Source organism: Pogona vitticeps, chromosome 5 (genome assembly GCF_051106095.1).
Source record: "Pogona vitticeps strain Pit_001003342236 chromosome 5, PviZW2.1, whole genome shotgun sequence".
In the NCBI taxonomy this organism is placed as follows: domain Eukaryota; kingdom Metazoa; phylum Chordata; class Lepidosauria; order Squamata; family Agamidae; genus Pogona; species Pogona vitticeps.
Genome location: NC_135787.1, coordinates 13581093 through 13605509, shown reverse-complemented (window position 1 = coordinate 13605509; position 24417 = coordinate 13581093). Strand labels below are relative to the sequence as shown.

At 41.7% G+C, this 24417-nt stretch overlaps 2 protein-coding genes across 35 annotated transcripts in view; one reads left to right on the top strand and one right to left on the bottom strand.

Annotated features, from left to right (window-relative positions):
• MAPK10 (mitogen-activated protein kinase 10) overlaps positions 1-5567 on the top strand; it is a 254583-nt gene extending 249016 nt beyond the window's left edge. For 15 of the 25 annotated variants that reach the window (XM_078394527.1, XM_020805388.3, XM_078394531.1 and 12 more), the window contains one exon: positions 3987-5567. In XM_078394527.1, coding sequence (XP_078250653.1) covers positions 3987-4129 — 143 coding nt within the window. In that variant the 3' untranslated portion in view covers positions 4130-5567. Of the gene's footprint in view, positions 1-3981 lie in introns of all 25 variants that reach the window. The other 10 variants (XM_078394540.1, XM_078394537.1, XM_078394541.1 and 7 more) reach the window with 1 other exon arrangement.
• Positions 5568-22301: 16734 nt separating this feature from the next.
• ARHGAP24 (Rho GTPase activating protein 24) overlaps positions 22302-24417 on the bottom strand; it is a 361497-nt gene continuing 359381 nt past the window's right edge. For all 10 annotated transcript variants that reach the window (XM_073002003.2, XM_073002006.2, XM_073002004.2 and 7 more), the window contains one exon: positions 22302-23201. In XM_073002003.2, the coding sequence (XP_072858104.2) occupies positions 22958-23201 (244 nt within the window). In that variant the 3' untranslated portion in view covers positions 22302-22957. The remainder of the gene's footprint in view (positions 23202-24417) is intronic.

Genomic DNA, 24417 nt, shown 5'->3' with positions numbered 1-24417 from the left:
TCCTGCATGTACAGTGGTACTTCGGTTTACGAACGCTTCGGTTAACATAATTTTCGCTTTATGAATGAAAAACCATTGAAAATAATGCCTCGGTTTACAATTTTTTCCCCGCAATACAAAGCAAGTTTCCTCAGGATGCATTGCGCCTGGGAGATTTATAGCGCCCTGCCCTCCATGCATGCATTCCTATGGGAAACCATGTTTTGGTTTGTGAATTTTTTGTAATACGAAACATCCTGGAGAACACATTAAATTTGTAAACCGAGGTACCACTGCACATTTCTGGCAGTAAGTCCCTCTGAAGTTGAGTAGTTTTGAGTAGACATGTGTAGATTTGCTGTTGAAGTCTGAAAAATTACAGTTTTGGGAGTTGCAGCCAGGAAAAGTAACTTTTCCAAGCTCTGCCTGAAGTGCAACTATTTAATTATTGATCTCCATAATTTTGATCCGCTCCCCACATTTTCCTACTTGGTTTGAGAGTAGGTTTTGATGGATTTGAGAGGTACAAGCCAGGGTAGTATGTTAGTTCCATCTACTGGTGGGGTCTTTTCACCCACCAAAATTGCCTGTTGCTGTTTCTTCCACTCCTCCTGGCTAGAACTTGGTGGAGAAAGAGCAAGACGTTGTCTGTCTGGCAGGCGAAGGACCTGCTGGTGGAGAAGAGGGAGAAAAGGTGGACCTCTCCAGAATGTTCATTTAGTTCTTGCCACCCTGAAGATTAGAGAAAGGAGCATGGGAGTCAAAAGCCCTTTTCAGTTTCTCTTCCTGTGTCTGCCCTCAAGTAGATTCACACATGCAAAACACCTTCCAGGCAGTTAGCAATGAAAAGCCAACAGAAATCTCCCAGTCCGTTGCCAGATTACCATGGGAGATGTCAAGAATTTCTAAGTGCCATTCAGCAAGTTCTTGTAGAGTCAAAAATGAAAGACAGAATGTACAGGTTTGATTTAAGAGCCTTCGATGCCCTTGCCCAACTCCTGTCTTGTGGGTAATGTAATGTATATCAGAATAAATCTTTGTTCGTGAGCAGATTTGTCATATAGAGCAGCCCTTGAATTAGGTGATTTATGCATAACAATACCACAGTCTGCTTGTAAGAAGGTGTAATTTGCAGGGGTTAATTAAGGACTAGATTTTTTTCCTAACATGGGGCATCTTTCCTATTGATACAGTACTTATGCTTCTGCAAGCCAGCGTAGTATTTACTAGAGGTTTGTAGATATGGTTTTTTTGGGGTTTATAACTGCCAGAATTCTCCAGGTAAAATTTGATATATACATAATTCCTTGGGCATTGATGTGGGTTGAAATCCACTTGGAGAAATTACAGTGGCATAAATGGCGAGGATGTCATCAGCCTACAATGTTACTGCTTCATTTAATCTCAATGAAAGCTTAATAACCTTTCCCACCTCAGAACCCGAGGCCCCCTTTTTGACCTGGGAAAGGTTTTGGGAGCCTTAGGTGAGGGGCAGGGAGACTTTAATATCAAACAATCATTACTGGATCCCAGTGGAAATCCAGAAGCAATTTTATGATATTAATGGCTCCCCTACCCCACCCCCCATCCAGAGGCTCCCAAAGTTTTTTCCAGGTCAAAAAGCAATCCTAGAGAACCTTGGGGCCTGAGATGAGAGTAGTTATGAACCTTTCATTTAAATTAAATTAAAGGGTAACAATGCAGGCTGATGGCACCATTGCTGTTTACACCTGTTTAGTTCCTTCTATTGGATTTCAGCCATTGCTAGACAGACTGATTGTCCCATACAGTAGCTTGATATATACATATCCATCAAAATACAGTTGTGTATGTTTGTGTGGTCTTTTCTTTTCAGTCAAAAAGATAGCAAGTTTAGATATGCAAAAGGACGACAAATGTATTAAAACAAAAATATCACCGTTTAAAACAAAATGAGTAGTAAATAATACGAAAACCATGAAACCTGTAAAATATTTACTGGTGTGTTTTTTTAAAAATAATTTTCTTTTAGTAAATGTGTCATCCATATCCTTATTGTTGAAGAATATTTTATAGATTACGATTCATAGTTTCCCTTGCGTATAGCCATCTGTTTATCTTTCAATTAGATGTTCATATGCTCTTTCGTAAAACTGGGTTGCCTTTTTTTGTTATTCCTTTTAAAAAAGAGAGAAAGATGGAAAAGCAAGCCTTTTTATGAAGCAATCTTTTTTTCAAGACTACTTTGTGTCTTAGGGGGAAAAACGGTTATCAGATGAAAGTGCAAGGTCACTCCGTGTAACCAATTAAGAGTAAAAAGTAAAAGGGAGGTGGGGTGAGAAGAGGTGATAACAGAAATGTAGATAGTTGTTTTAGAGAGGTAGTCTGTGCTAGTAGATCAGACCAAAACAAAAGAACAATAAAAAACGAAGAGATAAAAACGTTGTCGCACCTTAAAGACTAACAGCCATATTTTAATGTGAGCTTTCGTGGAGAAGTCCCCTTCCTCAGACATAAGTGTAGGAATACAGGTGTAGCTTTTGAACCTAATCTTGTAGCCAAATAGGAATGGTCACGTAGCCAGCTCAACTAGACACGGAACGCCATTACCACCTTACGAGGTGGTACCTATTTATCTACTCGCATTTACATGCTTTCAAACTGCTAGGTTGGCAGGAGCTGGGACAAGCAATGGAAGCTCACTCCGTTGTGTGGATTCGATCTTACGACTGCTGGTCTTCTGACCATGCAGCACAGAGGCTTCTGCGGTTTAACCCGCAGAGCCACCACGTCCCTTATATATACTTAGAGAACATGTATTTCGGAAAAGTAATTGGTTTCCATGACCCTTAACGATGTTTTAAAGAGTTATTCACCACCACTACTTAGGATTTGCCTGCTGCTTGAAATGAAAACCATATACCTTCCCCCTGAGAATTACTGCCCCATGTGTACTTATGTGAACATATAGGTTAATATTCATGTATCCATCCAGCACCCCCCTCCCCATGCCAGAGGGCCCGTAACTTCTGCTGTCTGAAGCGACCACACCATTAGCCCTAATCAGAGCATTGGCCCTACCCTTTCTCTGACATTAGCTAGAATCTTGTTGTGGATTTATCCCAGAGGCAAATTGCTGCTAATTAATGAGTTGCCACTTACATTCCCAGGCACATGCCAGGTGGCACATCAAGTCACACAACTGGTGTGTGACTGTAAATGTGAGTAGTGATTTGTTAAGTAGCGGCAATACAGTGAAGTGCTTAGACAATGTCTAGTGTAAATCCATGATAGGATTTTGGATACTGTTGAATCATACATTGCATTTCTGCTGATCTTCTCCATGCTTTTCATTCCATCATGGGGAGAACCTTGCTAGAACTGGCATAAGAAGCATAAACGTCCCTTAGAGGTGTGACAGGCCCTCTCCCTCCAAGTATTTAGAAAACCAGCAAAGACAGAATTCTTTAAAATTGCCTTCAAGGATATACTTCCATACGTAGAGTACCCATGACACTTGTTGACCTCCTTTCTTGCTTATTGCCATATGGCTAATTTTTTCCCCTATCTTTGTTATGACTTTTTCCCTTTTTGTTATATTATATTGTAGTGGAGGTGCGTGGATGGGGTTTGCTTGTTTTCACTTGTTTTCTGTGCTTGCTGTGAACGTCTGTGCTTAGCTTTATTTGTTTGGCACGGAGACGTTGGCCCAAATCCAGTTTGTTTTCACTGTGCACGTCATGGTTCTTCTTCCTTCCCTGAAATTTCCACAAGGAAGTTGTCATTCATCACCCCCTTGCCCCAAGCAGAAGCCCCTTGCTTTCCACAGGGTGGTCATGCCATTGCAAGGCGCAAGAGGATGCTGGACATGACACCTGTGCCATTATTATGCTCTCTGATGCTGGAGAGAATGTTGTCCACTTTATGCACAGTGAGAAGAACGCCCCATAGGAGAGATGCATAAGTTTATAACTTCTTGACTCTGGCTTTCAGGTTGAATCACGTCGGTGTTCATTTTCTTAGCACAGGTGCAGCAGTGAACAGCAGCGAAAGTCTCCCTCCATCCTCATCCGTCAATGACATTTCCTCCATGTCCACAGACCAGACCCTGGCGTCGGACACTGACAGCAGTTTGGAAGCTTCTGCAGGACCCCTCGGTTGTTGCAGGTGACTAGCCGCCTGCCTGCGAAACCCAACGTTCTTCAGAAGATGATGTAATTTAGTGGGAGGGAAATCATTGTGGTTATAGCAAAGAATCTGATGATGGCAAAGAAGAGAAAAATATAAAACAAAAAGAGAAAATTTAAATACTCGTACACAAACACACACACACACACACACACACACACGTAAGGATTAAACAAAAGAAAACCTTTTTCATCCTGCTTCTCCTAAAAGAGTTATGTAAATGCAGCTAAGCTCAAGTGTATATTTAACGTATAGTTGCTCTGCTTTGATCTCCTTCCGATGATGCTTACTGCAAAAAAGAGGAAAAAATATATAAAAGAAGCCTTTTTTCCCCATACAATTGCAAAATTTAGTGGCTGCAAAACCAGCAACCTGCAACTGTCCGTTTTCACGTTGGCATGACAAGGTGGGCAGTCCCTTCTCTTTATATGTATACATGTGTGCCTATCTAACCCCTCTCTGTTTCTGTGTTGGGCAGATAAACAGAGAAATGCACATGTCTCTTGGTGTACATACATGCAAATATGCATTTAAGGACATAAATGCAGCTAAGTGTGTACATATATATATACCAAGTAGGAATCTTTATGTGTACACAAAAGCCTGCAGGGAACAACAGCACCTCCTGTGTGTTTTTTTAAAATGCAAATTTCACCTGTAATATAATTTCAAATGTACAGTCCTTTTAGCTGGTCCATGGGTTGATTTGAATTAGTTAAAGGCTGCAATCCTATACCCATTTAACTGGAAATAAGCCTTACTTGAACTTAGCCAGATTCAATCTCTAAGAAGACGGGTGCAGGATTGTGCTGTAAGTCATATAGAAATAAGGTCAAACCGTAGCTCTTTCAGAATTTTGAAGGATGCAGAGTTCTAAATGTCATTTTTAAAAAGCAGCAACCTATTGGAAGGAAGAATATAGAAGGCATCTCTGCTGGGTAGTTATTAATGCTGATGCATTAAGAGTTGATTTTTAGAATGAGTGTGTGTATGTATGTATGTGTACTTCCGTGCTGAGTTGAACAAAACGGTGTGATTATTACATTTTTTTCCCCAGAGGTATTTTTCCAGCTAGTAAAAGACTAGCTGGTTTGACTCGTAATATATAACTTTCCTCTCAATCATCTTTTGCATTTAATCTGCTTGCTTTGTGCTTGGTTATTAGAAAGTAAATGTGGGCTTAACTTGCAGATCTGATTGTTCAGGCGCGTATCTGTAAGTAAACCACGCTGTGGGAGAGAAAAGAGATTAATCAGAAGAAGCCTATAATTTTTGGTTTCACATTATGAAATGTGAAGGTCTGAGGAGAGAACCCTACTGCTGTCATAGCTTATTTGTGGCTTTCCTAGCGTATGTAAATGTTTCCACTGTCGGAAGGAAGGTACTGTTTTTTCGTCTGAACCAGCAGGAATCATCTGATACAGGCCCTATCTTCAGATTCTTAAAGTTGTCCCATTTAGTTTCCATCATAAGAGCCATCATAATTAGGCCATAAAAATAAATGTGTGTTAACACTTTGATTTCCTAGACAGTAGTCTACTCTCCATGCAGAGGATGTTGAGAAAATTTTGGTAGCTCAGATGAGGACCAAACCTCAGGCACCTTTCTTTTCCTTATGTGGCCCTGAGAAGATAAGTACTAGCGGATGTCTTCCTTCCTGGCAGAAATTGTGTCTGGGGTTTGGAGGTGAAGAGCGACCAAGCTGCTGTATCAGTCCTGAGAAGCAAATAATGGGTAAATAGGACTCAACAATTCGCCCTTTTTAAAGCCCCATAATTTCCCTGGTCTTGTCAAATTCCAGATACGATTTTCTGGAAAGTCTTTGATAAAAGATAGATGGACATTTCCTGAAACCATGAAGGTCATCTCTTGCAAATAAACTCATTGTAGCTGTATTTCTGTGCATGTAGAATGCGCCTGTTCCAGGTGAGGAAAATCCAGTTCTTTAAAAATGGTGTTATCTGTTATGTAAATTTATTTCTTTCATAGTTAGCTGTTTAATGCATTAGAGAAATGAAGGTCTGGAGCACTACCAGTTGAGGCCTGTAAGGCAATGAATGGCTTCTAAGAAACTTGTTTGAGCTGTTTCCTTTGTGAGAACATTGAATGGAGAGTAGTAAAATGCTTAGCTTGTTTCATGTTTACCTTCTCCTTCACTGCTAACCTCACACCTCTTTGTTCGAACAAATAGTCTTGAAACACCCCCCAGTTCAACACAATGCGAGATTCTGCATGCAGTCTCTTAATATAGTCCAACAGGCCCTTGAGTGCTACTGGTATGTTTAAAAGACAGTGTTGTGTGACATAAATTGTGTGCAACACCAACAAAGGAATGTGACTGACATCCGTAGATTGATAGACGTCAGTCTCCATTCAGTTTACCCTAGCTGAGGGCTATGGCAGTAGAGAAGTGAGAGTGGTTTGGAGTAAGGATGTAATTCATGTCTGTCACTGGGTTCTGTCCCTTTTCCTGCTGCAATTCCGCTGACCCTTAGCAGGTCAACAGTATGCTGTGTGCACTTCACTAAACCCATCCATTGCTGAGACAGCAAATATGTCAGGTGTTTTCTTCAGCCCTAGTGCACAGATTCTATAGACACCTTAGTGCACAGAAAGATTGTGAACCGAATGGGTGTTTGTCCTGATCTAGATTTCATATACTTCCCTAAACGGAAATTTGTTTAGGAGACTAGACGAGGGTTTTCTGCCACTCTGAAATGGCAGGAAAAATCATAACGATTCTTACTAATATATTTTTGTAATTAGACATGATTCATATATCTTATAAATCATTGTTGGCAGAATCTAGTTGACTTATCAGTGGAGCATAAAATACTATCAGTGTAGCTGCAACAGATCCCCATCCAATCTCCCTTGCAAAGTTCAAAAGTCCGGAGGTTGACCATTGATACCGATGGGCTTAAACATGCTCTAGGAAGCACTGCATACCTCCTTCTACATGCTACATAAATGTCATACTCCTCACAAGATGAGTTGTTGCATGAGTGGAATAAACTCATGGGATGCTGCCTCTGAAGACTAATCTAGTTGCCTTGCTTATTTCTGACATGGTTGAATCATGTGAAGCTAAACTGAATTTAAAATAAAAAAAACTACATAAGCACAAATGATGTTCCCATGAAGACAATGAAATACTGTATGTAGATAAGTAAATGTTCCCATGAAGACCACAAAATATATAGATATCTAAAAAGAAATACAGTGGCACCCAGTATTGTTAAGTATGCTTAAACCGACCAGCATCACACTGATCTAGACTTCAGATAATTGTCTAGTGAACGATAGCTATTAATCTAGCCATTAATCAATTAATCCCTGAAATATTTCTATCCATACAACTTTCGTTTGACTTCCTAAATAAAGAAGTGGGTAAGCTGTTTTATTTTATGTTAAAGGATCGGAAAGGTTTGGTTAGTGAGCGAGTTAGTACAGTATGTATAGCAGCAATAAGCAATAGGTTACTACTGCAATAATAATAATAATAATGATAATGATAATGATAATAATAATCAGCAATATAGGGGGCAATATGCCAAGTACTCCCAGTATGTCCTGAGTATTAGGTGAAGAGGGAGTAGACACATCTTCCACTGAAATGAAGTTACAAAGCAACAGTGCTTGATTTATTGCCCTGTATTCTTCCTAAAAGCCATGGAATTATATTACCTGCATGTCTCACTGTAACCCTAGGCTCAATGCAATGAGGTCCCCGTGCACAAGAAATGGGAGTGCTTAACGCTGGGGATGCCACTGAGGCAGTAACACAGGAATGATGTTCTAAGCAATAATGGCATCTATTAGCTGTGTATTTTCTTGCCTGGTATGAAGGGCAATTGAAAACCATATTCAGCTGTTCATCCTTCTGGTGCTAATACTACTAGGAAACTGGAAGCTGCCAGAACTGAACATCATTAGAAGATGTGCTTGTCAGTTAAACGTAGGGGCCACAACCATAAGAAAAGCTGGAAAGTCCAGATAGTCAGATAACTCAGGTTAGTGATCAGCCAATCATATGGTAAGGCACTTGTGCATAGAAAGTACATGTATGATAGAAAAGTAGTTGCTGTTCGGTTGTACCCAGTCTGAAAACTGAAATGAAGGTGTGGGTTAAATATGAGTATAAAAAGAGCAACGGGCATTTTGACCTTATTTCCTAGCTTCGTAGTCAATCAATATAAACAATATGATTTGTATCTCTGTAGGACATTACAGTTGAAGAGCTTCTTTGTGTTGTCCTGATTGGGGGAGGGATGGCATCTGGCTTGACACCAACACAGACCACAAATCAGCAGTGTGATTTAGCAGCAGGTGTTGTCTTTGATGGCTTTGACTAAGGGACCCAGGCCACCAGTAGAAATACTAAGGATACATGGAGACCTCCATTTTCTCCTTTCCATTTTCATGTTGTAACCTTAAATCTGTCCCTGTAGGAGATGACAGCTCTAAAAAATTACTGCTTGATTGCTGCATTCTTACATCAAAATTAAGGCTGCTCACAGAACACAGAGCAAAGTTGGCAGGTGAGACATGGCTCACCACAACCATACAGAAACTTCTAGATGCCTGCAACCCATCTAACTACAAATAAATGAATTAATTATTACTTAGTATTTTTCACTGATTACTTCCCTCATATTTCTTAGTGGCTTTAACTTTTATATCTGCAGATAACTCCAAATTCAAGTTAAGTTTTGCTTCAGATGGAATTTGGAGGCTACTTAAGGCTATGGAAAGTGGGACGTGGTGGCGCTGTGGGTTAAATCGCGGAAGCCTCTGTGCTGCAAGGTCAGAAGACCAGCAGTCGTAAGATCAAATCCACATGACAGAGTGAGCTCCTGTTGCCTGTCCCGGCTCCTGCCAAGTTAGCAGTTCGAAAGCATGCAAATGCAAGTAGATAAATAGGTACCACCATGGTGGGAAGGTAATGGTGTTCTGTGTCTAGTCGCGCTGGCCACGTGACCACGGAAACTGTCTTGGGACAAAATGCTGGCTCTACGGCTTGGAAACGGGGATGAGCACCGCCCCCTAGAGTCGGACACGACTGGACTAAATGTCAAGGGGAATCTTTACCTTTACCTAAAGCTATGGAAACCCCCATCTCCCCTTCTTCTTCCCCATCCAAAGACATCAGTTGGTTCTATTAACATCATGTGAACTCCAGGGATTGGAGACAGATCTGGGTGCATATAACTGTCCTGGCAAAAATGGATCTTTCCATTTCCTCCTTTAACAAGATCTAGATCCAAAGGAGGGAATGCTGTTCTACCTGTTTGCCCAGCATCTCTTTCCATTGGCCAGCTCTCAGTAATTGTAGTCCAGATTACAGTCACCCTAGATCAGTGGTTCACAATTTTGGGTCCCCAGATGTTCTTGGACTACAACTCCCGGAAGCCTTCACCATTAGCTGTGCTGGCCAGCATTTCTTGGAATTGTAGTCCAAGAACATCTGGAGACCCAAGGTTGCCCTAGACTGATTTCTGATATTTGCTTGTCTATTTATGTTATCCTTCTGTTCTTAGGAAAATGAGCCCAGTCTGCTATGTCTGTCAGTACGTTCTAAAATATTCACTGGAAGTAATATTAATACTTATACTGACATTAATACTAATATTAATACTGGTAAGGATGATGATATATTTTAAAATGTTGTGAAGGTTAGTGAATTAAATGGAAGGTACTTCTAATAAACAGTGGTTTTCATTATTTACAGCTCTATCAGGGTTTTTTAGCTATTGCTCAGCAGATAGGTGAACAATAGTTCCATTTAAAAATACCTAGACCCAGTGTAGTGTAGTGGATAGAGTGATGGATAAGTACTCTGGAGAACAGGGTTCAAATCCCCACCTGGCCATGGGAATTCACTGGGGGTGTCGAACTGTTAAAACCACTCCTTAAATATCTCCCTTTTCTTTAGGGTCCCTATAAGTCAGTTCTGACTTGACAGCACAGAACATGCACACCATGATAAAAAGTAAAGTATGTTCCATATTATTTCTATAGTCGTTATGACAAAATCACACGCCGGCTGTTAAAAAAGTCCCTTTGGGGTGCTAACCCTCAAGGGCACAGGCTTGATCCCCAAGAGACAGCTTAATACACCCATTATATAAAAAAGAGAACTTAGGGGAAGACCATATTAACAAAAAACACAGGAAATGCTACAGGTTTGGGATGGGCTTATCAGATGAAACAACGGGAAATGCAAATCTACCCGGAGTCCACCCTCCCCAATCTATAGCTTTTCTTTCCGTGAGAGACCCTTCTACTTTTAAAAAAGTTGAATCCTTTCACTTCGGTTCAAGCATGTGATCGCTTGAACTGATGCAGAAAGGGAGGACGAGGTGTATGCACGCACATTTATAAAGCACATTCCCCCTCTTGCCTCTTATCTCATTAGCACATGCTCACACCAGGAAAGCTTCTCCCTAGAATTCTTCTTATTTTTTTTTAAAAAACTTCTCCTCGTGGGCAACACTCCAGTTTATTTTATTTATTCTATTATTTTAAACAGCTTAGCTGGCAAAGTGCCATGAGTGGGTGATGACGAGACAAGAAAAAGCCTGTCTCACTGCCTATTAATGCCATTCTTTGAACAGCTCCATCTGCAGGGCTGTAAGAAGAACTGGAAGCAATTAAATTGTAAGTGTGGCACATAAATCGGACAGACCTGAATTCCTTGGTGGGAGATCATAGCAAGTAAATACCGAGAGAATTCTCATTCCCCTTGCTTTGTATCTCACCCTAGGAATGGTCAAAAAATGAAGGACTTGCCCAATGCTGTTTGAAAGCACCTTTCCCTTTACTGCATCTCTGTACAAATACTAGCTGCTGAATGCCACTCTCTTGTGCAACTGATGAAGGCATAAAGCCCCTCCTTGAGGGGGTGTGGATTGGGGGTAGTTAGTAATGCTGCTCGATAATAGAAGGTAGGTCTAAAAATTACATTTGGGACTTTTCACCAAGATCAGATGGGAAAGTCTCTATTCCGGCATCCCTATTCTAGGTAGAACATGATGGCCTTATAAGCCCCTTCCAACTTCATGATTCTGTGATTCAGAAAAGAATCTGAAAGTCTGTGGAGGAGCAGAGAGCTGGTTCTCTTCATCTGGAAACCAATAGCTCTCCATGCAGTTGAGGACACTGAATAATCCTGGTTCCCAACTGCATGGCGAGGCTCCACCTGTGCAGGATCCTGCCCTTTTCAGACAGTTGGTTTCTAAATGGGCTAGAAGAGGCTGGTACCCTCTCTTTCCTGATGGCATCAAATAAACCATTTCTGGAATACTTGAATGCTGCTTGTGGCTATGCCGTTGTCACTTCAGATCCAGGCAGGGTTCACATACATGAGTGTTCCAATGTGCAAACAATTATTTGCGTGTAAAAAAACTTACTGCCCTGCTGGAAGGGTTAAGGTCTCAGAGTAGGATCAGGGAGAGCCAAATTGCTCACTCAGCCAGGAAGTTCATGTGGTGCTTTGGGCAAATCACAATCTTTCAGCCTACCTCATAGGATTGTTGTGATTACATAATGGATAAGAACAATCAGATACATGCTGTGGTCCTTAGAAGAAAGTGGGGCACGAATGTAATGAAATAAGAATTATTCCTGAAATACTTGGTTTCTATGTTCAGAGAAGCTTCCAGTTTCCATTCAGTTGTGTGAAAAAAGCCCTAGTTATTGGCTGGAATTCTATTGGTGTATGTGTAAGATTAGTGTAACTAACTGTTGCTAATTTAAGAGGTGCCATGGCACATTTTGGTTGTACATGACGAGCCATATGATTGAGATGCATCCTATGATCTCATCCATTAACCCCAATTATCCACTGTAAGTTATACAGATCTCTATATAAACACCAATAGGATTCTGGGGGTTAAACCGGATCCCAGTTTAGTCATTCCAACATAAACCCTGTTGCTTTTCAATTAGTCTTGCCAACATAAGCACCGTGTGTTGAACACTGCCAGCTTAGGCATGCCTACTCAGAAGTAAGATGACTTCAGTAGGATTTACATAAGACTGTACCCAAAAACCTTGATCCAGCCCAACGGAGTCCAGGCTTGAAAGCGAGTGCCCCATGCTTAGCTCCATTGCACACAATAACCTTGAAACTTCTCTCCTGTTCAACACAGCTACATGTCTGCAGCTACACGGCTTTGTTTCCTGCTTTAGTAAAATGGTACAGACTCTCTGCTGTCAATGGTATCTGAGTCTGATGGCTGTGTATCATGTAAAGAAAGATGCAAACCAAGGGAGTCTCTCTTAGAAGAAAGAATGGGATTTTGATATGAGTAGTTTGGGAGAAACGTACTGGCATGCTATTGCTTGTTTGTATCTATGCGGGCTTCTTTTTTTTGTCTGTTTTTCTTTTGCTTTGTTTTGATACTGCTAGATTGGTGAGAATGTCTGAGATCTTGGTGCTCTGCTAAACCTAATCTGAATTTCTCTTTTTAACGGGAAATTTTCTGTACAATCCTGAAGTTAGAACCCTGCACTTTCAAGAGTCTGACAGTTGAGCTGGTTTGAATTTCAAAGGGCGAGTCAAACCCTGGGAGGAGAATTCTGAGGTCTTCCAGATGTTCCTGGATTGCAGATCTCATCACCCCATCGACTGAGCTATGTGAGCTGGATCTTTCGGGAGCTGGGCATCAGTGGCAGCTGGAGGGCAACTGGTTCCCCATTTGTGCTTTAATGGGAGAATGTTAACAAGCGAAACCTTTTGGTTGAGACGGGATAGGAAGAAAATTCTACATATATTTTTTTCCTTTTAAACTGATGAGTTGGAGAAACAGACCTGTTCATAGGATATATTAGATCTCTGTTTCCTATAAAAAGTGTACTTGGTTCATGGGTTGTTATTCCAATTTATTTTCTGTTCCGGCCGGTGAAAAATGAAAACCTGCAAGTCAATTACAGAACAGTTTTTGAGAAATCATTGGCAGCAAAGAGTTTCAAAGAGCTCCCCAAACTGCTTAAAATGGAGGATGCTGATTTGGAACAGCTTAGATCTGCCTATGTTCTTCTTCGTGGTGTCAGTGAATCACACAAACGCACACACTCATTTGTGTGAATCCACAGACGACTACTCGAAGAAGAACAACCAGACCTCCTCCTTCTTTGTCTCTGTGCTTCACACAGATGGATTTGCAAGCAGTCGTTCTCTTTCCAGGGCTTGGAAAAGTTACTTTTTTGGACGACGACTCCCAGAATCCCTCGGCCAGCACTGGGCTAGTCCAAGACAGGCCGAATAGGAAATAGAAACCAGCCAAGTTATTTTGACACTGTGCGTGTATAAGAGAGAGAGGGAGAGACAGACAATCATTCAAGTAGTTTCTAACAATGAATACACAACTGTAACACACATTGTTACTAGGAGTTGTAGCCCAAACAATAAATGTTTATAAGGGCCCTCCTTCCCTCCCTCCTTCTCCTCTTAAATCCATTTTTCTAAATAAAGTAAGTGCTTTTAAAAAGCAATTGAGACTTTCCACTATCCTTGGGAAATCTTGCAGTTAATATTCTTACTTTAAAGAATTGTAACAAGGTCATGTCTAGGGCCGAAGGAGATATGACTCGATTATAATTGACATAGTTTTCAAAAAACTGAATATCAGCCATTTTAGGAGCAGGCCAAGGAAGGAAATTTGGATTGGTGTCGTGTTGCACAGAAAAGTGTGTGTTAACACCTTCTGTCTATAGAGCAGTTCAGAGGAAAACTACCCAGACCACAGCTGCTATTTGCCTTAGAGACACTTGGGTTCTATTTATGCGGTTGCACTCACGACTGCATAATTTACCATAATAACTTTTTTTTTTTAAAAAAAGACTGCTTGGAGATGTTCCACAGACAGGAAATCAAGCTGTCTATGTCCATGTGGGGAGGACTTACCAAAATACTGTACTACAAATAGATCCCCCAGAAATTTTTTTTTGGATCTTTCCTTTCTTTTGAACTATTGAAGGCTTTCCTGTTGCTTGGAGTAGTGGAACTACAATTAGCAGCAACCTTACTTTGTTCCTAAGAACAGCCAAATATGACTGCAGCATTGCTCGGGGGCTGACATAAGTTCCAATTACAATTTCATAGATGGGAAATGAAAAATGTCAGCTTTTTTTATTGAGCATACGATAATTGCCTTGTTACTTGGGGTGGTGGTTTATTCCTTCCCTCCCTCCCTAAGCAATCCGTAACCAGACTTGAATGCCTCAATAGGCCCCTTCCAAATTCATGATTCTATGATGGCGCCAATGTTTCCTTTCTACCTTCCCTTTCTACCTTTCCTACCATCCACAATTATCTCCTGCAATGCAAGAGCAGGGATGTGTATTCCAGTATGGCTGCCTATTGGTTAAATGCAGCAGCCTTTTTTTGAACACGTGTGCCTTCAATGTTCTTGCTATTTTTCTTGTTGGATGGGGTGGGCCAGGGCGGTTTGATAGAAATCACGTTTTTCTTTCCTGACGATACTTCTTGAAGGGAATATTCAGAAGTTAGAAATGTTACTTTCTGGACTACAGATCTGCTGGCTGGGAGATTCTTAGAGCTGTCGTCCCAACCAAATATCACCTCTGGACTCCACGAGGAGCAAAGTAACTTCTCCATGCTGTACAAAGAACGTTTGCTCAGTCTGAGTCGGACTGTGCAAATGCAGCTTCAGAAAACCCTCTCCCAGTCCTTCTGTGAGAAAACTGGAAAGCAGCAGCAAGGAAGTGTTTTAGAGAGCATCTACAGTGATGCCTCGGAAGACTAAATTAATTTGTTCTGCGAGTCGTGTCGTATTGCGAAAATTTCATCTTGTGAAGCATGGTACTAACTGTTGAGTAATTTAAAACAAACCAAAAAAGGGGGGAAATTCATCTTGCGAAGCACGGCCATAGAAAAATTTGTCTTGTAAGTCACAAACAAAAATCGCAAAATGGTTTCATCTTGTGAGTTTTTCGTTGCATGACGCATTCGTCTTGCGAGGCATCACTGTATTCACCACTAAGCTAAGCACCAGTCTAGCTGGGGAATTGGTCCAGCAATGTAGGCAAATAGGCTAGTGCAAATGTCTTGGATAGTGATCTATTGTGTGGGCTCACAATTCTTACTAGCCTGAGGAAGTGTCATTCATTGTTAGGGTTAGCATCTTATAGCCAAAAGGAAGAGCACATTTGTGCATCTTTGAAGCAAAAGATACAACAAATTCCCTGTAAAGCTGAAGTGGCAATGACCCCAGGCTGAGATTCTAGACTCAGATGGGGGTAGGGGGTGGGGTGGTTTCTGAAGAGGTCTTCCTGAAGGAGACAGATGCCATCTAATGCCCTGCAGGACACCTCCCAAATATATGCTCCTGTGGAACTGGTCCAGTCTGAAGACTGAACAATTGTAATCCTAAGCAAACCAGACTCACTACCTTCAATGGGTTGGTTGCTTTCTCTTGATCAGGGCTGCACATTTGTTCTGTTTAGCAAGTTCTACAGTATGTAAATATCTGTACTGATTCTGTCTCTGTAACTTATCAATAAGAATCCATCACACGTTCTGTATTTTTCAAGGGCCACCATACGCCCCTATGTGGTCCTTCGGGTCATTGCCTTTGCTGGTGATCAGCCAGTGTGGAAAAAGGCTCAGAGGGTTCAATGTGTATATAAAGAATTATGTATATTTAGTAAACCGAGTAAGTGGGACTTACGGCCAGTAATACATTTTGCAACAATGGTACCAGGAGCTGCAAACCCAACTAGCAAAACCAAACTGTTCACCTTGCCATGTCCATCCTGTAATAAGACCTAAGTTGCACCTGCTTGTAGTTCTGCATGATTGGACTTCCAAGTATAATTCACAATGACCAGGAGTGTAACCTCTCAGTGTTGATAAAAGTAGTTTTTTATATCTCTACATATATATACAGAGAGAAAAAAAATAAGCAAACACACACCAAACAGGAGCTACTGTTCAGCATCAAGACGAGAAGATGAAAAAAAAGTGTCCAACTTGATTGCAGGGTCTTAGTTTTGAACATGATACGTCACAACCCGTTGAGTAGGGATGAACGGACAAATGTGACATTTAATAAGGAAATGAACATTGTTACATTTTGTTTACTTCTTCAGCCATTTTACTTTATACCTTTCATTGTTTCCTGTGGGTGGTACGAGGGGGAATGGAGGGATCTCGGCTTTGTTCATCAACCTTTTTGTGGATCAATGTTGAGTCGATGCATTCTAACTTCTGTTTGTTTTGAGTTATTAAAAGCAGAAGGGAGTCTATTTTCCCCTTTGTGCCAAAAAAAAAAAAAAGATAGAAAAAAAATCCTTTTGGAGTTCTTGTCTAAGTGTTTTGCATTGGTGTCTTGATTCATCCGCGTTGTGTTGTAGGCAGGAATTTACTTCTCCCACACACGTACATATACTCTCACTGTTCAAGAATTCAATAAAAGATTAATCCTAACATGTGAAGGGAGTAGGTGAGCCCCATTCCTCTATGCTAGCTCTCCTGTGCTGAGAACCAAATCTGAAAAGGAAGGTGATATTTAATGGTGGAATCTGTAGAGATTCATGGAGTGTCATGGAGATCCCCTACCGGTAAAGACAACTCTTTCAGGCTGAACACTTCAGAAATGAGCACTAGGATGGGAAGGTGAGGCTAACCTGCTCCCAGGTTAGGATTAACTCTTGTGTTGAACACCTAAATAGGGCTACAGAGAGAGAGAGAGGCCTTGAAGGTCAGCATTTTCATTGATATAGAAAGTCCCTTCACTGATGTAAATTACGAGTTGTTGCATGAATAATTGCTGCACTTCACTCAACTCCTCATGGCTGTTGTTTAATGAATGAACCTTTTTGTACTTAGCTTGGCTGCTCTTTGGTTGACAGACACACACCATGCCTCCAAATCAGTGCCTGAAGCCTTATCAGGCTTGCCAGAACCCACCATGGTATACACGCTGCGAATGTAGTTTACCAAAATCCAGCATCACATCTGTGCCTCAATGAAGTGGCGGAGTAAGACTACGGGATTTTATACTGTATATTCGCGAAGGCTTTCACGGCCGGGATCTAATGGTTGTTCTGGGTTTTTCGGGCTTCTTGGCCGTGTTCTGAAGGTTGTTCTCCCTAACGTTTCGCCAGTCTCTGTGGCCAGCATCTTCAGAGGACAGCAACCATTTGGATGGAAAAGTTGATTTAATCAACTTTTCCATCCAAATTCTTCATGAGTGGTTTACTTGATTAAAAAAATGTTAAAGTAAAACACAGTACAAATGTCAAGTGTCAAGCAGTCAATATAAGAACAGTCAAACAAAAACAAACAAACCCAGAATCATTAGCACAGTAAGGATATCAATCTTTATTTTGTTTGGGCAGGCCGGAGTGAATGCTTTTGCAATTGGTTGGCAAGAACCAGATATGATGTGCATTTTTTAAAATATTTGGCATGTTTTGCCTGCAGGAATTCTTTTATTAACACCTCCCGTATTTTATGGAGAAAATTTTGTATTCTAAAAACACAAAGTTTTCAAACAGACACATATATGTTTCATGCAGACACCTACAGCTTTTCTGACTGCTGTTGCTGAGGAAAAGAGAACTTGGGGTTTCACTCTCATGAAGGAGTGTAAAATTCCACAGCTGTTGCCCATTTTTTTTTCCCAACAGTGCTTCAAGACACCCTTTTATCACCAATGGTGAGGAAAAATTGTGAGTATTCAATACACTCCCATCAACACAATTTCAACTGCAAAGGAAAATGAGAGAGCAGCTAGGGGAAATAAATCATCACTCTGAACCAAAGAGAGAGGAAAACAGTTTTCAAAGAGTTCAACACTTCTTGTGTGAGGAGGCCACATGGGTCTCCTCGGAAAGGAGTTGCATAAGAGGATGCCACTGAAAAAGGCCCAGTTTGTGTTGGCGCCAAACAAAATTCTTCCTGGTGGTTCTTGAAAAATGACAAAAATTAAAACTAGAATGAAATTTATTGTCTTTTGAAACCACTACACATTCCAGCCTGTCAGTATTAGGGGGATTTTTCTTAAAAAAAAGAAAGTCTGCAGAAAGTTGTCTTTTTGTTTTGTTTTGCTTTGGTTTTGAGAAACCAACTAACTAGTGACTAAGCAGTAGAGATTCCCAGGCAAAAGGTCTGCAGATGTTAATCCCCTTGATGGCCTTTCTGCCAGCCTTCAATGTGGTGGGCTTTTAAAAAACAATAAATGTAACGTGGTGCCTCGCATAATGAGCACACAGTTTAACGATGAATTCGCATAGCGATGCGGATTTTGCGATCGCATACCGATGTTTTGTCGCATTGCGATGGGGGAACAGCTGTTCGGCGGTTCTAAAATGGCCGCCGGAACACCCAAAATGGCTGCCAGAACACCCTAAATGGCCGCCAGAACACCCAAAATGGCCGCCGGAACATGGGGAAACATCGCAGAACGGTGAGTTTTGGGCCCATTTGGAACTTTTCCAAATGGGCCCCAAACGGGCTTTTCCGTTCCGTTTAGCATTGTTTCCCCATAGTGAAGGTTAATCCAGAACAGATTAACCTCGCTATGCGGGGCACCACTGTAGTTTATTGAGATGTTTCTTTTCTGTGTGCAGAAAGCTGTGATTTGAAAGCTAACTTCTGCCAGTATTCTCAGTATTTTTCAACTTGCTAGAGCACTCTGGGCGGTTTACAACACAATTATGAAAACAACACTTTGCCCCCCAGTGAGCTGGATACTCATGTTACTGACCTTGGAAGCCTGAGCTGCCTACCTGAATCCATTGGTATCGAACACAGATTGTGAGCAGACCATTTACTGCAGTACTGCAGTTCAACCAATTGTATAACTAGTGAATTGTATAACTAATGAATATGTTGCAAGGAGCCTGCCGCAGCAGGGGATGCTTATATGAAACATACATAATCTTCAAGAGCATTTCAACTGTATTCAGAAAGGGAATGAACCGGCAGCCAGTACTGATAAATAATAGTGTGCGGCCATACTCTTATGCCATGCCATGCTATGGGCCTATTGGTAGCATTATGTAGCAGACATTCCAATAGCTCAATATTCACCAAGGTGGTTCATTGTCTGGCACTCTGCTAACATGCCCTTTGTCAGAAGTGCTGTACGATCCTCTAGGAGCAAAATCAAATACTGGAGCACTCCCAAGGTATGGGCATGATTAGTCAGGGCTAATGCAAACTCTGTTCAAACAAGCCTCCCTGGTTAACTTTACCACTGATCCAAAGAACCAATTCAAATACAGATTCTGACCATCTCCTCCCTTTCCTAGACATGTCTTGCAAGCACTAGGCGACATCTTTTTCAGAGGCCTGAACCAGATCAGGAGCTGGTCTGAGTAGAATCAGAAACAGGACATTTTTCATGACATACAGCAACCATTTTTTTTTGGCATATTGTAATAACTGAACAGAACCCAGGCTTCTTGTAATGAGTTGATGAATGAACATTAGCTGGAGGATGAATGGGCTTGAGCTCCGATCAACTGCAAACCAACATGGGTGTGCAAACCTGTACTGAGTGACAATGCAAGGCTGGTACAGTGCTTATAAGTTGGTTACTGCATCTGATGCACTCATGTAACACATCAGCTCCATATGGGATTCATCCCAATCTGTCTACACATTGCATTTCAACTACATGCTGTGCCCTGTCTTTGTTGAAGCATTTAGCACAGTGTCAGTGTTTCTAGACATAGGATATACAGTTCTCTAGAATGATTCTCCTTGTTTGTTTATTATTTCAAGGTTGTTCCTCCAATTTATTTCCACATGAATCTATGACTTAAGGTATGTTGAGAACCGCAAGAGACACACAGGCTGACTCAGTGTGGCCCTCAGTCTGGGTCTCCCAAGTTGCCAGGCAAACATGCTAAGCATTACACCAGCAAATCCCTTGGTGCTGAGCAGAGTCTAGCCACTGCCATAGAGAAGCCGCTGGTTGGATCGGGAGTAGAGATGGGCACAAAGCACTTCGTTGTGCTTCGTACAAAGTGTGCCATGCAGCACCACAGGTGGTGCACAGGCCTATCCCCCACCCACCTGGGTCAACTAGCCCACTTACTGCTCTTTGTGCACTGCTGGGGGCCTCCTTCTTTGGCAGGGCACCAGTCTGGACAGGAGCTTGAGCTGCCTTTCCCTGCCCCCTCAGACAGCTGACCACTCTGAGGAGGCGGGATGGATAGCCTCCCTGCACAGTCAATGTGTGGGTGACTGCCTGGGGCAGCGGGGAAAGACAGCCTGAGCTCCTATCCAGGCTGGCACGCCGCCAGAGAAGGAGGTCCCCAGTGATGTGCAAAGAACAGTGAGTGGCCCCGCCTACCGGTAGGGGTGGGCGGGAGATGGGCCTGTGTGGCACCTGTGATGCCATGTGGCAGTCTTCATACAAAGCGGAACAAAGTGTTTCATGCCCATCTCTAATCGGGAGCACCGATGCAGGAGCCAGTTCATATGACTATGTGCCCATCCCCAAATCTAGAGCTCACCGTAAGTTAGAGAGCCACCATATGTTCTTCCAAAATTACATGTTTAGAAAAGTAGTGGGAGGGTGCTCCCTGTTAGATTGGGGCCCATTAGCTCTGAGTGCTGCCAAAATTTCCTCCTGACTAGATAGAAATCCCTCTTCCTTAAATTGGATGTTAGTGGCAGCACTGGTTTAAGCAGCCAGAAGCACAGAATTGGAGGAAAGCCCGCAGGAAATACAGAGCAGGAGCATTTTCAGTAGTAGATGGTTGTCGCACTTCTGTAAAGGAGTTTGAGGGCATGGGAGAATGGATTTGCAGGCCAACACATCTGGATACAACAGGATGGGGAAGGCTGATTTATACCTTTGGTGGCATGCCATTGATGAACAAATTCTGGCATCCAACAATTGGCCGTAGATTTCTTGTCCAAATGACTTGAAGGACAGAACACCAAAACATTCTATGTTTACATCAAAACCAGCTGATTCTAAGCAAAATTAAAGCAACCTTAAAATGCTGTAATAAAATTATTTTTCAAACATTGATCCTTGCCACAATGATCCTTGATTAATTCCCAGAAGAGCTGGGCAGTACAGTGGTGCCTCGCTAGACCGTTACCCCGCATGACAGTTTTTTGCTAGACATTGACTTTTTGCAATCGCTATAGTGATTCGCAAAACAGTGATTCCTATGGGGGGGATTTCACTCGACAATGTTTGGTCCCTGCTTCGCAAACCAATTTTCGCTAGACGACGATTTTGACAGCTCCCTCCGCACTCGCAAAACGGGTGTTTTCAGGACCTACGCTTCGCAAGACAGCTATTTAAACAGCTGATCAGCGGTTTGCAAAGCGGCTTTCCTATGGCCGATCTTCGCTAGACAACGACAATTCTTCCCCATTGAAATGCACTAAACAGGTTTCAAGGCATTCCAGTGGGGAAATGCTTCTTGCTAGACAATGATTTCGCTAAACAGCGATTTCAGTGGAACAGATTATCATCGGCTAGTGAGGCACCACTGTGCCTACAACCAGAGCAGAGAACTCTACCATCACTGAAGAAAGCTTGCACCGCGCTGAGAAACATGCCTTCCTTCAACTACTAGGGAATAACCTCCATTCGCTCCAATTAACTGTATCTTTGTCTAGCATGTAAACTAAATTTAATCACATTTTTTTTCTGAATAAGAGTTGCTACATATTTGGCCAAACTTGATATGAGCCAACGGGAAATATGCTGAGTGACTAGCAGCCCTTTGTCTTAAGGAAATGGATAAAGGCAATGAAAACTCTGAACTCCGAGGAGAAATGGGATACCTCAAGTTGGGATACCTTAAGCCGCCTAGAGTGGTCTGGTAGTCCAGATAGGTGGGGTATAAATCAAATCAAATCAAATCAATCAATCAATCAATCAATAAGTTGCTGCAACCTCCATTTTGGTACTATAACTTAGAAGAATAGGACCTCAACATCTGGCCAAGATTATGGAAAAAAAATTTTACTACAAGTAACTAAGCATTTGTAACTATTAATAGAAGAAACAATCATGATGATGGTTCCTAAGCAAAAGGGCAATTTGGCTTACTACCAGATCCTATTATTGCATTTCCCCCTGGCTCAGAGGTAATAGTTTTTTTAAAAACCCAGTAATAAATAAATAGGGTAAAAAAAGAGTACAAACTTCTTAGATATTCATATTATATTTTTATAAAATTATTTACAAGATTTTTTGGTCATGGGCGAATCAATTGGCACAAACAGCACAGTCACACAATATATTTTTGTTTTGCTATATATAAATTAACATATATATGTTAATTTATATATACGTATATGTATATATATATATATATGTTTATTTTAATTCCCCAGCAAGGGGCAACTGAGGAAAAATTAATATACAAAATAAGCTGATGGTAACACAATGCCAAAAATAGCTTATTATGTTAAGTAAGTGCAAGGGAGAAAAGCCTCAATATAAAGCTTGATTGCAATGAAGTATCAGTTTGCGAGTTTAAATATAATAAGACTTGCATTAAAATAATTTTTTTCTGTCTTTTTCTATTCCATCCTAGGATGACATATTTAAAATCTATATACATAAAACCAGTTGGATAACACTTAACAGTAGCCTTATGTAGCATTCATGGAGTATGATTTCTCAGTTAAAAAATACACACAGCAGATACTATGGATTGAGACAGAAAGTGTGGTCTTCTTTTGAGGGTGGACGATTGTGAGTGCTAGCCTCAGCCAGGTGACCAGTCACCTGTTCCAATATAATATCCCGACAACCCCCTTTCCCAGAACCCCAGAGTCTTGGTCAAGCCACGGCACTCATTGGATCCATATGGTGTTCCCTCTGTCCGGCCGACGTGGCTCCACTGTCAGTTCCCCAAAAGTCGAGAAGAACTGCTCCATCTCTTTCTGGAGCATGTCATTTCTCTTCTCAGCATCCTCTTTGGCCCGCTCTGCGTTGCGCATTTTGATTTCTACCATCGTAAACTTCTTCTTCTCTTGTTCCAGTTCATCATGCAGGCTCATCATTTCTGTCTCCAGGGAAATATTTCTCTGCTCAAGACTGGAGGAGTAGAAACAGGAGGGGAAAAAAATAAGCTTGGTGTACTTTGGAACAACTCAACACTCTAATCAATGAAAAATCCAGAGCACAGCCATTTTCAGTAGATGCCACCCCTACTGTTAGGCAGAGTGAGGTTGTTACCTCAGGTTAACAAGTTCAGGCTGGTGTGAAGCGGCAGGACGTTTAAGCTAATTTATCACTTTCTGCCTCAAGTGCCACAATAATGTCACTGCCCGAAAGTACTGGACACCATGAAATACATGTGTGTGTGTGTGTGTGTGTGTGTGTGTGTGTGTGTGTGAGAGAGAGAGAGAGAGAGAGAGAGAGAGAGAGAGAGAGAGAGAGAGAGAGGGAGGGAGAGGGAGAGAGAGAGAGAGGGAGAGGGAGAGGGAGGGAGAGAGACAGACAGACAGACAGACAGACAGACTGACTGACTGACTGACTGACTGACTGACTGACTGAGATCTCAAGCATCGAAATATATTGCATGGCTATGGATTTTCGGTTCATCATTGCCAAGATATATGCCATAATAGAAAATTCAGTCGGAGGGCCTTTTTTTTGCATGAATTATGGATCTGCACTATGCAGCTGTAATTTCAGTTGCTCAATAGGATTTAAAAATGCTCTGTTGGGAGTACCTGCCAATTCTTTGAAGGGCTGACCCAAGAAATGTTGCTGCCTGAGACACATAACATGATGGTGTTGCCTCCCATTCCACAGACAGAAGCCAGTGAGATGAGTATTTCTGCAATAAAGGCAGCACCGAAGTCAGCAGGTTCATTTAAGGGAGCAGAGGGCATACTGTGTGGGCCACAATACTCTTCATCAGCACCTTACAGCTGCCTCTCAATATGGGGCTCCTCAGGCAGCTCCTAATGGTGGGCAGGCCCTGCTTCCTTGAATCATTAAAGAAACCCCCTTGCTGATATTCTTCAATACTGGCCTTGTTAGCTTAACCATATGACTGGCTTCCTCATTCATCAATAGAGAAATTAAACTCCAAGTAGATTTCTAAAAGAAGCCGGTCATTTAGTCCCTTTTAGGATTTTATCTATTCCGCAGCTGATGCTTTCACAGAAAATACGCACTGCTGACTTTTGCTGAACCTAACAGTTTACTGACAAACGAGAACTGAAGGCTATCATTGTAATTGGGTTTCTTGTTACCAAAATGAAAACATGGCCACTGCATACCCATTAATGTATAATCACAC